Raw genomic sequence first — 15,552 nt, forward strand, 5'->3', positions numbered from 1 at the left:
AAAATTTCTGTTGTATTACCATGATAAATCAGTAGCTTCTCCGCTATCGATGTCCCCCTGTTACTGCTTGTGTTGTGTCACAAGTAATTGTTTCTGTTTGGGCTCTAGTTCCTGATTTGTTTCGGGTCAAACAAGTTCATCTTCACAGACTGCTATTAACCTATCTATCCAATTTCTAGCTCTCTAAGGCAAACTCAAGCAAAGTTATGTCAATATGAAGGTGAAACGATTATACTCTGGGGTTGCTTTAGATTCCAGAATATAATAGGTGAAGGCCCAGGGGAGATAGAAAAAAAAACATTCCTACTCACCTTCTCTTACGTCTTTTGGGCCTCCAGTGTTCTGCTGTTGAGCACTGAGGCCTGTAATTGGGCCAACAGCAGCCACATGGGCAGTGACCGCAGAAACCTGGTCCATGGACATCACTAGTAGAGCACTGCATGACATGAGGAGGCCAATAAGAAGTAACGGTAGGGCCAATTACATTATGTATTAAGTAACCTATGAGTATTTGGTGTGAGAGGAGACCAAAGAAACTGCAAAAAACCAACACAGACATGAAGAGAACCTTGAAACTCCATGCACATGTTCTCCTTGTTTGGATTTGAATCCTGAACTCCAGCCCGAGACAAAAATAATAACCACAGATCCAGAATGTACTAATAATAGCACACAACATATGATTAAGATCCTGGCGTTATTTTGTAGGTAATAAGTACTGATACGATTAACTACTTACATTTATGGAAGCTTATATGAATATTCCTCACAGGAGAAATTTGCATAAAACATTAAATTGTAATTATTATTGTTCATGTATCAGCTTTATTAGTAATAAAATTCAGAACTGTTGGTATCACTAATTCCTATATGAAAAGTGTTAAATGTTGGGACAACATCACATATGGTATTGGAAAAAGATTATGATTTTTTATTTTCTTTGGGGTGTTGGGGGGGGGGGGGTTACCATTTTTTCACCTGCTTTTCTAAAACTTCAACTGAAGTACCTAAATAAACCTTTTCCCTGTCGTCCGTACCAGCGGCACAATGTGGGGTATTTCTGCCCCTGTGTGCTGGTAGGACAGGCGGATTTTTAATTGGCCAATCAAAAGCGTGGCTGGCCCTATAAGAGGGCACAAGAACCTCCCCTCTGCGTGTTTTTTTCTGTCCTGTGTGGTCAAGGACAGGTGGGGAGGACTTGTGTCCTCTTATTTTAGGCTCTATGGGTTACCTACCTTTGGAGCATAATTCTTCTTTTTTCAGTTTCTGACCTTCTTGATTGAAGGTTCCTTCCCCTGTCTGGGAAAAAAAAAGTTTTTTTTTTAGCCTGCGTGGCTCCTTTCCTTCCCTCCTACCTCCCTCCCTCCCTCCCCTCCTTCTCCCTCTGGCTCACCTGTCAGCACATCTCGTGCTGGTGAGTTGGCCCGGCACTCTGCCGCGGGGCTCTCTCGCTGTCGCTCGCGGACGTGCTCTGCCGGAACTAGGTTCCCGGCGGAGAGTTTCCTGCGTCCGCATTTGCCGGGCGCACACTTCCGGTTGTGCCCGGAAGTATAGCGGCGCCATTGAAAGTCCTGGCGCCGGCGAAGGATGTTTACTCCGGCTTTCTGCTTATTGCAGAATCTAGCCTGCACGCACGTCCGGGCCAGGAATTGAGGGGGTAGGCGCCCCTGCTGGGGCTGTATGAAGAGGGGGGGGTAACCTTTTTCTCTTCCTGGAGGGTACATGTGATTATGGCCCCTCCCATTTCCGGCCGGCCGGGTTAAAGGTCAGGCCGGCCGGTTATTAGTTACCTTCTCCTTTCTAAGGCGGAAGGCTGTGCATCAGGAAGTGCCGTGGCTCAGTGGTTAGCTGCTCGGCCTTGCAACACCGGCGTCGTGAGTTCGAATCCCGTCGAGGGTCCAGATTGTGGGAGAGCTGGAGTGCTCCTTTTGCCTCCAAACCAAACCTTCAGTTTCTTGTCACCTTGCTGTCCGGTCTAGGACACGGTAAGATCTACCCCTTCTTTTGATATTTGGTAGAATATGTTGGTGACAATTTTGCATGGTCTATGGTCTCTCTGTAGGATATGTCTTCCTCTACTACCCCCCCTGGGGATTATAGGAGGAAATCTACTGCCAAAAGGAAGCACCTTTCCTGTTTTGACTGTCACACACTGCTCCCTGATGGTAGGTAGCGGCTTAAGAGGTTATCCCTCTGGGGTACTACCGGCCCTATAACCCGCCTATTATTTTTAGGCTATGAGTGGGCCCGTTGTCGTGGTTGCAGAGGCCCCCCACCTGAGGAGCCTTCTCCTAGAGATATGATGGCCTGGGTCAAGGAGATGGTGAGTTGGGCATCGCTTGGGTAAGGATAATTCCCTTGCTTGTACTCTCTCTTTATTTTTGCAGGATGATTCCCTCAAAGGCATACAGTCTACCTTGTCTCAGCTCGCCAAGAGACCATGCACAGAGCATCGTTCCTCGTCCCTCCCTCCCCTGGAACATCTACGGGTGGCAGAGGATGTTTCCTCCGAGGACGACTCTGTAGTTTCCAGCAGACCTGTGTTCCACTATGAACAAACAGGCAGGCTGCTGAAGTCCATCCGGTCTACAGTGGGCCGAGATGTTGACGGGGAAGCCTCCACGTCTGCCTCTGGGGGACATATTGCCTTCCATGCGGACGCCACGCTGACCGACCTCATGGTGCAGCAGTGGAAGCAGCCAGAAAAAGGACATTCATTATCCAGGATCTTTAAGCACCTGTTCCCTATGGATTCAACTCAGTGGGATTCCTGGGGGCCTCCCCCGAAGGTGGATCTAGCCGTGGCGAAGTTGTCTCGTAGAACCCTGGTGCCCCTTGAAGATGGATCAAATCTTCAGGATCCTTTGGATCGCAGGGCTGACGCCACCCTAAAGAAGGTTTATTCTGCTTCCTCTGCCCAAGCCTCAGTAGCCATAGCCTCTACCACTGTGGGCGATTTTCTTCGTAACCGCCTAGCCACCTTGGAGCGGGATATTGATTCCGGTGTGGACAGGGATGACATCTTGGCTTCCATGAAGAATATTCATAGGGCCGCAGATTTTTTGGCGGAATCTTCTCGCCATCAGTTGAGAATTTCAGCCAAGTCGATGGCGTTGTCCACTGCGGCCCGCAGACCCCTGTGCCTAAAGCCTTGGCGTGCAGACTTTGCATCCAAGGCTGCTCTTTGCGCGCTCCCTTTTGAGCCAGGAAGAGTATTTGGGCAGGGCTTGGATACTATCATAGAGGGGTTAGCTGAAGGTAAGGGGAAGTCCTTACCTCAAGCTGCCAGGGGCAGACGTGCCCCCTCTAGAGGCAGAGGTTCCGCCTCTAATTATAGACGCCCAACCCAGCAAAGGCGTCCCAGATATCGTCCTAGAGGTTCCGGACGTGGTGCTTCCAGGGAGGACACCAAGAGGAAGCCGGAATTTTGACGCGGGGCAGCTCCCTGTGGCCCCCCTTCCTGTGGGAGGACGTCTTTCAGTTTTTTTCAGAGCTTGGGTCACCCATATTCAAGATCCATGGGTGCTAAGAATTATACAGCACAGTTATCTTATCAAATTCCACCTTCCACCTCCAGATCGGTTTGTTGTCACCAGAACCCTTCCACCTTCCCAACAGGCCAGTTTAGAGGCCTTGGTCGCCGAGTATGTCATCAAAGGCGCCCTGGAGAAGGTCCCAGCCTCAGATCTCGGTCTGGGAGTTTACTCCCCCGTCTTTCTGGTCCCCAAAGTCACCGGGGGCTGGAGAATGATAATAGACCTGAGGTATCTCAATCGCTTTATCAAGAAGAGGTCATTCCGTATGGAAACCGTGGATTCCGCGTCTGCTTTTCTCCAGCCAGGAGACGTGATGGTTACCCTCGACCTGAAGGACGCCTACCTTCATGTCCCTATTGCTCACTCCCACAGGAAATTCCTCAGGATTGCCGTTTCTATGGCCGGCCACAGGGAGCACTTTCAATTCACAGCTCTGCCGTTCGGCATCACATCCGCCCCCCTGGTATTTACCAAGGTGATCGCTCCGGTTGCGGCGGCCCTCAGACTACAGGGCCTCTTCATCGTTCCTTACCTAGACGACTGGCTTCTGAAAGCTCAGTCTCCTGCTGCTCTCCTCCAGCAGCTCAACCTTGCCATCAGTTTCCTACAAGAGTTAGGATGGATCATCAACTGGGAGAAGTCCGAAATCGTTCCTTCCACACGGAGGAAGTTCCTCGGGTTCATAGTGGATTCAGAAACGATGCAGATCTTCCTCTCCAGCCCAAGGAAAGAAAGGATCCAGGCCGGTGCACGATTTCTATTACACACCCGGCGGGTAACTATCCGCACCGCCATGAGGGTCCTCGGCCTAATGTCATCCTCGGCCAGAGCAGTCCCTTGGGCTTTATGGCATTTGCGTCCCCTGCAGATGGAAGTGTTGACAACCTGGAACAGGTCTCCACGGGGACTGCACAAGAAGATCTGCCTTTCTCCCGCTACCCGTCTTTCCCTCAGATGGTGGATACACCTGAAAGACGGAAGGTCCACGGTCCCAACATTGTGGACCCTGTTGACAACAGATGCATCCCAGTGGGGATGGGGAGCCCATTGCCAGGACAGGACTGTACAAGGACGATGGAGATGTCCGGAGCTGGGATCCTCCAATCTCAAGGAACTCAGAGCTGTGTACTTGGCCCTAGTGCACTTTGCCCCGGAGTTGAGAGGCAAGTCTGTCAAGATCAGGTCAGACAACATGACGGTGGTAGTTTACATAAACAAACAAGGGGGCACCAGGTCACCAACCTTACTGAGAGAGACGAATCTTATATTTGCCTGGGCAGAGAAGAACCTAGCCCAGTTATCCGCTGTTCACATAAAGGGCTCCCTGAACATAGTAGCGGATCATCTGAGTCGGGGTATTACCGTATCAGGAGAATGGTCTCTCAATCCAGACGTTTTTCAACAGATCGTCCAGAGATGGGGTCTCCCGGAGGTCGATCTAATGGCTACCCGACTCAATGCCAAGGTAGGGACCTTCTGCTCCCTATACCAGGAGGACAATCCCTTGGCAGTGGATGCCCTGTCCATCCCATGGAGGTTCAGGCTGTTTTACATATTCCCTCCAATTCCAATCATACCGAAGGTATTGATCAAAATAAGACAGGACCAAGCCTCGGGAATAGCCATAATCCCGTTCTGGCCAAAAAGGGCTTGGTTTGCTCAGCTCATACTAATGAGTCAGGGCATATATTGGAGGCTTCCCCCTCTCCCAGATCTGGTAACCCAAGGAGAGCTGAGATGCCAGGATCTGAGGAGACTCAACCTGACAGCCTGGAGGTTGACCAGTCCCTATTGAGGAATAGAGGACTGTCACAAGCCGTCTTGAAGACCCTATCCAGCGCCAGAGCGGATTCGACTAACAGGAATTACCGTCGAATTAGTAACATCTTTAATGCCTGGTGTCTGCAGCATCAAGTGGACTCCACTGGTCCCCCGACTGAGGCGATCCTGGACTTCCTTCAAGACGGACTAGACAGAGGTCTGGCTGCGGCCACACTCAAAGTACACGTAGCGGCCCTGTCCGCCTATCTGGGGAGGCGTTTGTCTCAGGATCCTTTAGTGAGCACCTTTATTAAAGGGGCAACTAGGCTGAGACCGGTGGTGAACACCCCTGTCCACCAATGGGACCTGATTCCGGTCCTGAACGCTCTTTGCGACCAACCATTCGAACCCCTGGAAGAAGTCTCACTTAAGTTACTAACTGGCAAAATGGCTCTACTATTGGCAGTTACAACTGCCAAAAGAGTTAGTGAGCTACAAGCCTTGTCTGCCGAGGAGCCATATACTATATTTTTTCCGGACCATGTGCAGCTTAGGTTCCTCCCAGGATTTCGTCCCAAGATTCCATCCGCTGCAAATAGGAACCAAACTATTTCTCTTCCAGCATTTTTTCCCTTCCCCTCTTCATCTGAAGAGGAAAGATGGCACAGGCTGGATGTTATCAGATGTCTGCAAATTTATCTGCAACGTACTCGCCCTTTTAGGCAGGCCGAAAACCTGTTAATCAGTTATACGGGGAAGAATAAAGGCGCCAAGGCCGCCAAGGCCACGATATCCCGCTGGGTCTCCGATACCATAAAAGTCGCCTATACCGCCCAAGGGCGTCCGGTCCCATCTTTTCTTCATGCCCACTCGACCAGGGCAGTGTCCACCTCTCAGGCTGAGAGGAGTGCGTTGTCCTTGGATCAGATTTGTGCGGCTGCCTCCTGGGCATCTGAGTCCACGTTCATTCGGCATTACCGCCTGAGGGACCGGGTGTCCGATTCCTCTGCCTTTGCCCAAACCATTTTGAGCTCTGTCATGGAATAATCCCGCCCATCTTTGGGCCTACTTGCTATATCCCCACATTGTGCCGCTGGTACGGACGACAGGGAACAAGTGATTATGAAGATAATCTTGTTTCCCTTAGTCCTAACAGCGGCACAAGATTTCCCACCCTGGGAATCATATCTTATGTATAAAACTGTGTATAAATATGGAGGTACTTTTGTATTGACACGCAGAGGGGAGGTTCTTGTGCCCTCTTATAGGGCCAGCCACGCTTTTGATTGGCCAATTAAAAATCCGCCTGTCCTACCAGCACACAGGGGCAGAAATACCCCACATTGTGCCGCTGTTAGGACTAAGGGAAACAAGATTATCTTCATAATCACTTGTTATAACCTGTGCACTTCTCAGCTGTGCCTATATCTATCCTGCAAATGCTACATGTTAAGTGCTTGGACTGTTTTAGTGCCACAGACTACTATTCTCTCTATCAATTTATTTCTCTTAGGGTGGGTTTACATCTGCGCTCAGTCTCTGCTTTGCAGGTTTCCATCTTCTGTCCGAGAAACAGGACCAGAGACGGAAATCGGCAGTCAGTTTTCAAACCCATTCATTTGAATATGTTGACAAAGTGCACGCCTGTGAGCGCCTCTCCATGGTAAAACAGTTTTTTTTTAACCGGACACAAAGTTGGACATGCAGGACTTTGTGTCCGGTTAAAAAAAAATGATTTAGTTGCAGAGACCAGAAGACGCTCAAAGGCACTCACGGGCGTACACTGACTGCTGGGTTTCCATCTCCTGTCCAATTTCTTGGGCAGAAGATCAAAACCCACAAAGCAGAGAACAGGCGCAGATGTGAACCCGCCCTCACTTATATACTGTCAACATATTCTATGGCTCTTTATAGCAGTGGTTCTCAACCTTTGAACTATACTATGTATTGTACCAGGGGGTCCGCCATGCATTCTTAGTGGGTACGCGTCGTCTGTCAACTACTGCTCTGGACGTAGTTAGATTTATTGAGTACTCAGGTTCCAAGGCTCTTGGGGGGGTAGTGTCATCTAAACCATCCACCATCTTTAAATAGAGAGGTAAAGCAACTGCCAAGTAGTGGCAGGCATCAGACGACTTAAGTCAGGGTTAGAGGGGTGGGTCTTCTCTAGCTAGTCTGTACTGAACAGATAAATATCTTCTGATCTATGATTTGATGAGTGAAAACCTGGTCAGAAGCTAAAATACCCTCAGAACTTTTAATGTGTCAGTCACAGCTGGCCTCACATGAAAAAGGTTTTTCTTGGGGCATATAATGTGCCAGTTTTTCTTTCCCACTTGAGACCAGGAGCAAGATCTGTCACGTGTCAGGCACCACATTGTCTGCTCGGGGTACTAGGTTGGAACTTATTTCACTAGGGGGTACTTGGCTTGAAAACATTGAAAGACACCGTTTTATAGAAAACATTGTAGGGTACTGTCTCTAGTAGGGTTTGCAATCTAAATTTCCTATTTGATTTGTCTTTGTAGTGTGGGAGTCACAGAGAGAACATAACTTGGAGATGTTGTCCTTGGTAGGACATAGGACACAGGGAGACCCATAAAAAATTAATACAGAACCTTCTGCTTGTCTTAGTTTATGTCAACATACCCCACCACCATGGGGCAAGAAAACCATCTGAACCCACAAACCCTTTCCTATAGTTTGTAACATTTGATCAACTTATATAGAATTACTCTCTAAGTTAGAAGAGTCTGCTAAAAGGGTGGTACAGCAGGTCACCATATGGAAGACCTCTTCTTTATACTGTATACCTAGAGTAGCCATGTTGGATGACTCTATAGCATATTCCTCTTTCCTAAAAGTTTAGTAAAACAATATCTTTTTGCCCAACTTTGCACATCAACATTACCAATGATTTATCCAAGTCTATCGACGTAAAGAGGGTTATTCATAATAGAAATGTTCACCTCTAAATCAGTATTTTTTATTTGTAATTTTTTTGTTATGCGTGTTCATTAAAATATCTGAGATCTATTTCTATTATTTATTGCCCAATTTTATTTATTCAACACAAACATTCACCCCATTTCTTAAAAATATAATAACTGTACTCTGGAAAGAAATATCAAGAACAAGTCCCCTGAAAATTAATCTTTCATGTTTGGCTGGCTTTCTCCTTTAAGGTTCTTTTCTTGAGGAAACAAATACTTCTCGGTACATTGTAAGGTTTCTCCTCTACAACGAATTGAAGTCATGCCCTCCAGTTCCAATAGGCCGATCTGTTAGCTGCTGGAAGTGTATCTGTTTTCGGTCTTGTGTTTTCTAGTTTTGTTGCATCTGTAGCCATCTCTACAATTATGTCAGCCAACCAGTGGTTAAAGAGACTGCTGGAGACTGTTATATTAAACCCTGTGACTGTTTTGTTCTAGGTTGAAAGTTCTATCCTGAGTTCTATATGTTGTCGATAGCAGGGAATGATTATTAATATAGTATACAAAGTAATGTGAGCCTTATACAATGACTTCTTGTATGGCATTGGATTGTGCTGAAGTGGTGCCCTCTCTGAGCCTGATACATGCCCGTGATGGGCAATTAGCTTTTTTTCGATAATTTTTAATTGAATTACAATAATATTGTTTTTAATAGTTCTATCATACAAGGTGACTGCAGATTCAGATTGGTAAGCATTATAGATTAGTCCCACCTCACCAAAATCCCAAATATAATTTGCCATCTATCACACAAGGCTATTATAGACCCAGTGACTCTCCATAAGGCTTAGTTTTTGAAAGCAATAATAGAAATTTCAGTTGTACAACCATTTTTATTTCATATGTCTATGAGAGCAGAATTTTTTTAGATCACTGGTCACTATATATTTGTACTGCTGTGATGAAAATGAATTCTAGTGTTTTCTATAAATGACACAGAACAGTCTGTTCTAACCTGAAGGAATTTGTTCATATCTGTGTGCACTGTCCTGATGTACTTTTTTCTATTGACATTTCCATTAATTCAAAAAAGTTGAAAGCTAAACTAAAAAGAAAATGTAAAAAAAAATAGTTCAGCGTACTTCTATACGGCTTTGCAATGTGCCCAGTGAATCAATAAGCGCCTATTCCTATTATCTGCGAGAGTGATATATACACTGTCTACCAATAAGTATTTGGACACTGGTGGTAGAATAGAAAAACAACAACATATTGATATTCAGTAGTTTGTAGAACCCAGCAGATGCTTCCTTACGGATGGTATTGATCAACACAATACTCCCAGATGCCTAGTGAAACTCCTGGTATATGTGAGCCATCGGTTGGGTGCGGTTTCTCTGGACAGCACTAGTAGGTCTCTATCTCCCAGTTTCGGGGGTCTGCCGACTCGGGGCACATTCTAACAATCACCGTTCATCTTCCACTTCGTAAACATATAGGCCACTGTCGATTTTGGGTAATTCAGTTCGTTTGCTATGTCCCTTAAGGATCGACCATTTCTATGGTACCCCACAATTACCTCTTTCTCGAAATCGGACAATGACTAAGGCCAATGCTGTTTCCTATTTAACGGTGGAAGGTTTGACATACATTACGTCCGCAGATATCTTCATTTGCATGGGTGTCCAAATACTTATTGGTAGACATTGTATTACCAATTACACAAGGGATTAGGTTTAGATATTTGGTACCAGAATGTGGTGCTTATATGTAGAGATTAAACTCCAAACCTAAAATTCTAAATCCTAATCTGAATGTCAGCCTATGACAAAGACTATTTCTATTTTTCTATCTTTTTGTAATTTTTCTGCATTGCTCTGTTTATAATATTACATTCATATTATTCTAAGTGTGTAAATGTATTATGACCACTAGTAACCAATCTCTCCATTAAAATAGAGAAATATTCAATATAATAAATGCTACATGCAGATTACCTTGGCATTATAATTCTATGCAGTATAAATGACATCCTCTAGTGAGCATACGGTACTTGTAATATAAATCAATAATATTGTATAGGTGCTCCGAAGGTCCTGAAGAGTACTTGAAATCAGTGAAACAAAGCAGAAAGTGTCTAACTGGATATCAAATTTCCATTTTTATTAAATCCATATAAAAACAATTTGCAAACTTCCAACATCTTGAAGGTATTACATTTGCGTAGAATTACTGAAGCAGTATCTGAGTGGAATAAGGTTATTCATTTTATTACTTAACCCTTAATTCTGCATTATATACTAAGATGAACTTGTGTTGTCCTCATAAACTTTAAGAACCTGGAATTGTACAGAAGTACATGATGGCAATGAGACATGATAAAGTAACCCCTCGCTCACATCTGCGTTTGGTAATCCGTTCGGGGAGTCCACATGGGGTTGTCCCGAATGGAATACCAAACACATTTGCAAGCGCTGTGCAGTGAAAGTACACGGACCCCATAGATTAGAATGGGGTCCATGTGCTTGCCACACGCTGTCCGCACAAATCATGCGGACAGGAAAATAGATTGTGAACTACTTTCTTGTCTGCATGACTCGTGCAGAGATCTGGCGGCAAGCACACAGACCCCATTATAGTCTATGGGAATCTGTGTGTTTTTACTGCACACCGCTTGCAATTGTATTTGGTATTCCATTCGGGGGGTCTCCATGCAGACTCCCCCAAGCTAAATACCAATGCAGATTTGAACCAACCCTTATACAGACAAACTGTATCCTTCACAGGATAATCACATTGCAAAAAAAGTTGGAGCGACCTTTTCAAGGTTCAGGGCCTTCATCAAAGGGCACTGCTAAATATATCCGGAACCCATATAATAATATTAGAGCCCAGATGGTTGGATGCTGATTAAATAAATGTAAAACATTGTCTAAATTTTATGGTGTGTGACTGTGCTGTTGTCAATTTGACAAATAATAACAAAACTTTACGTCAATTTCACAGGGGATCACTTTATCTATTTAAAGAGGACCTTTCACCACTTTTGGGCACATGCAGTGTTATATACTGCTGGAAAGCTGACAGTGTGCTGAATTCAGCGCACTGTCGGCTTTCCCGATCTGTGCCCGGTGTAAAGAGCTTACGGTGCCGGTACCGTAGTGCTCTATGGTCAGAAGGGCGTTTCTGACCATTAGCCAGAGACGTCCTTCTGCCTCGCGGCGCCTATTGCGCTGTGCTGTGGAGCCGGGAGGAACGCCCCCTCCCTCTGCTCACACAGCTCGTCCATAGACGAGCATTATCAGGAGCGGGAGGGGGGAGTTCCTCCCCGCGCCACAGCACAGCGCGATAGGCGCCGCGAGGCAGAAGGACGTCTCTGGCTAATGGTCAGAAACGCCCTTCTGACCATAGAGCACTACGGTACCGGCACCGTAAGCTCTTTACACCGGGCACAGATCGGGAAAGCCGACAGTGCGCTGAATTCAGCGCACTGTCAGCTTTCCAGCAGTATATAACACTGCCTGTGCCCAAAAGTGGTGAAAGGTCCTCTTTAAGGATTTATTTTATGTATAGTCTCAGTCACTGTATTCTGGGATTTGAGCCCACTAAATGTTGTATGAGTCACCAGATCTATTGATATGAATGTAAAGTATTTCCTCATACAAAGCCTTAATAGTATATTTATTTCAATGTATTGGTATATAGATATATATCTCTATAAGCCAATGCATTTTATGATTAAAAAATGTATGTTTTTATACATACAATGTACTTGTTAGAGTAGTTCTTTACCCATGTACTCATGGTATATTACTTTGTCTGTAATGGTCAGATGGCCATTTTGTCTTTTAGTATCCATGTCTAACCCGCACTCAACCTTTTGTGCTGTTGAGATTGCCAAAAGTATTGGACAACAAGTTAGTCATTCAGATTGCGGTCAACAAGATATGCAATCGTGGCAGATGGGCCATTGTTGTTGTTCTGCGGTTTTTCTCAGAAATAAGGAAAGAACTGTCAACGTTTATCATTTTCAGTCCAATTAGCAGAGAAATGATGGAGACCAGATTTGGTGGAAAGTCCCCAGATTTCTTTAGTGTCATACTAAAAGAATGTATTTTTGGCCAGGTTATGCATGACGCTTGACCAGTCACATGTATTACTATTTTAGGATTTCTTGTAAGTGTCAGTACATGATTGGACAATTTAGGATTGTTGACAATAACTGTATTGGTGGAATTTTGATCTAATCTGACTGGTTCATTTCTGATATACTTTTGGATTGGTTAATTCTCAATGACAATACTTACTATAAAATAAACTGATTCTGGGCAGAACTTTGCAGAGCTCTGTCCGGACGCACAGAAATCTAACTCATGTGTGTCTGTCTTTAATGTCTGATTATATGGTCTACCTGGTCGGTCCTGGGGTAAGGTAAATGACAGCTCTAACATACTGAAATATAAAAATATATTTCTATATTGCAATACATTACACATGGAAAGAAATATCCTATTGAGGGTTGGTAAAAAAAAAAAAAAAAAAAAAGCTCTCATTGATATCAAATGTTGTACGCCCATCATACAACATTTCAAGGGCTAAAGTCCCAAATCTTTAAGTACATGTGGGAGTCGCCTAACATACATCTAAACAATATTCATGGCACTTAGGTGGTGTCATAATACAGTGAATAGTAATGAGTAAGGTGAAAGTATATAATGCCTGGGTGATCAGGTACGAGGGCTTGGAAAGCAGTAGACTCCGGGTAACCTTGACTAGTTCACATGTCAGTACTAAGCATAGCGAGAACAGGAAGTTCTCATCGTGCACCCTCTGCTGTTCTCTGCTGTGGGTATGAGAGCAGGGAGATGAGTTAGCTATACACACGAGAGAGACACAGTGCTAGCTGAGACTTCCAGGTTGCACGCTGGAGGCTAATTAGCATATGAATAAAAAAAACGGTCTCATTCAAAAACTACTCAGGCGATTTACATACAAAAGGTACAGTATGTGTGGAATAGCCTTTCTAAAGTCTATGCAAGGATGTGCTTATCTAAAAATTACTTTTCCCAATGATTGAGCCCCTTTAAAATAACACAGTTTGTACTTGTCAGATGTAGAATGTCAATATAAAGCGAATGAGAGCTGGTGAAAGGGAGGAGTTAGTGCTCTGCTTCCACACCTCTAGCGTCTTCTTATAAAGGCTGAGGAACTTTATTTTTCTCAACCCTTATTCCTCATATGGACAAGCACAAGAATGACCCTTCTATACCCTCTGCATGGTTCCCTACATGAACTTAACTCTAACCTTGGCTACTATGACATGTTGTGATGTGATGTGAGAATTTTAGAACTGCTCATCATTTTACCACATCCCTATGACCTTTCCTTTCAAAGACTCTACATTTAGCATAACATGTATCTTACAAATAGGCATTTTATTGTACAGCTATACAGTATGTTGTAAGGCCACTGCTACACAGCTCTTAGATGCTATATTCAAACAAAAAAATGAATCCCGTGTATGTGAATGGGCTAGTTTCTATAGCATATTGTTGGTATTTTGCAAACCCCACTCATATGAAAGAGACATTTTTCATGTGACAGATCCCCTTTCAGTTGCTACATTGCATTTCTGGTAGTCCTGGCAACAGAAGAGTAAGATAAATTGGATAAAACGTTATGCACTTCTTAATATACATTCATGTATCAAATGTGTCTTCTGCTCTGGTTATTTTAGGTAACCGTTTCAGTACAACAAAGATGTCTCGTGCACAGACGTTTTCCAGCTACTCCTCTGAGCCGTGCAAGAAGTACCAGCAGCCCTTGTCGGTGTTTAGTGGCTATGACTCCATCTACTGCTCGTGCATCCTCTAGTGACATTCAGAAGGCTATTGACTACAGAGACAATGTGAACTGGAACTTAAAAGTTGGGTCATCGAGTCATCTGCACCCTGCACACTCAAGAAAGATGAATTATAATGACGGCAGGGACCGGGGATTCCAAATGGAAAACTAAATCCTGGTAGAACACGAAATGCATTTTCAGTTATTTATCTATTTATTGGTTATTTATTTCTACCACTATTTTATCTTTAGGGTCTGATTACGGTCAGGGCCAGTTATAGACATACATTGGGCTAAGTACATTAACGTGATCTATGAATGACCCTTTATGATGGATCCTTGGAGTAGATTTGCCTCTCCAAATAGTGTGCAGAGTTTGTAATGTACTTATGATTGGCCAAAGAGTGGTCTAATATCATGCCTCATGGATCTAGCTAAAGCCAACTTGATAGTGAATTTGGCAGGAAAACTATTTTTGACCATATGTGGTTTGCAGAATAAACCCTTTCCTATGACTGTATTATTTTATACTGAGGTATAGGGAGCTCTATAGGAAGCTAAACATATTTAATATTGTCCATCATATATTTGAAAGCATGCTTTCTGTATAACATAAAATCAGGATGGATAATGAGAAGATCTTTTCTATTATTACTACTATCCAACAAATGATGTCACTACAGAAAGTAGAGTACTACAATACTAAGATAGAGTGCTCAATACTAGAGTACTGATAATCTGCCATTAAAGTTGTGTCATTGTGGATTGATGTCAATTGCAAACTCTCCCAAAATCTACTTTTCACCAATACCAAGACCAATACCAAGGAGACATAGGCATTATTATTACAGTGCAAGATATTCAGATGCCACTCAATCTGGAACATTAAATAGATTTCACATGAATTTTGGATGTGCAGTTGTATAATACAGGTTATAACAAGAATTCAAGGCACACTATATGGCCAAAATTATGTGGGCATCACTTTAAATTATTGACTTCAGCTGGTTTAGCCACATACATTGCAAACAGATTTATCAATTGAAGCAAACAAGCACAACAATCTATGTAGGTATGGCCATATGTAGGGATAAATGACTTTAAATGGGACATTGTCATAGGTTTCCATTTTTTTCCAAGTTAGTTTGTGAAATATTAGATCTGTCATGGATATCTGTAAGTTCTACTACTATGGTGTGACAAAAGATCACCTATTTCGAGGTAGTCTATGTAAGTGCAAGAAGTGCTGAGGCATGTGGCACAGAAAAATGGCAATACTCTAGTGTATCTGTCACTACAGAGGTATAAACTGAATCTCAGAGTGAAATCAGCACAAGAACTGTGCACTGGATCTTCACAAAATGAAGCACATGGTCAAGCAGCACAAGATCACCTTGCACAACTGCAAGCCTAGTGCCTACTATGACATTTTTTGAACTAAGAGTAATGGTATAGGACTTTTGTTAGGAGTTGCACAA

The 15,552-nt window shown here is 44.0% G+C and overlaps 1 protein-coding gene across 2 annotated transcripts in view; it reads left to right on the top strand.

The window, feature by feature from the left end:
• DOK6 (docking protein 6) overlaps positions 1–14,818 on the top strand; it is a 366,775-nt gene extending 351,957 nt beyond the window's left edge. The window contains exon 9 of one of the 2 annotated variants that reach the window (XM_075270784.1): positions 13,968–14,818. In XM_075270784.1, the coding sequence (XP_075126885.1) occupies positions 13,968–14,246 (279 nt within the window). In that variant the 3' untranslated portion in view covers positions 14,247–14,818. The remainder of the gene's footprint in view (positions 1–13,967) is intronic. The other variant, XM_075270785.1, reaches the window with a different exon arrangement.
• Positions 14,819–15,552: the final 734 nt, after the last annotated feature.

The sequence above is a fragment of the Leptodactylus fuscus genome, chromosome 4, assembly GCF_031893055.1.
Source record: "Leptodactylus fuscus isolate aLepFus1 chromosome 4, aLepFus1.hap2, whole genome shotgun sequence".
In the NCBI taxonomy this organism is placed as follows: domain Eukaryota; kingdom Metazoa; phylum Chordata; class Amphibia; order Anura; family Leptodactylidae; genus Leptodactylus; species Leptodactylus fuscus.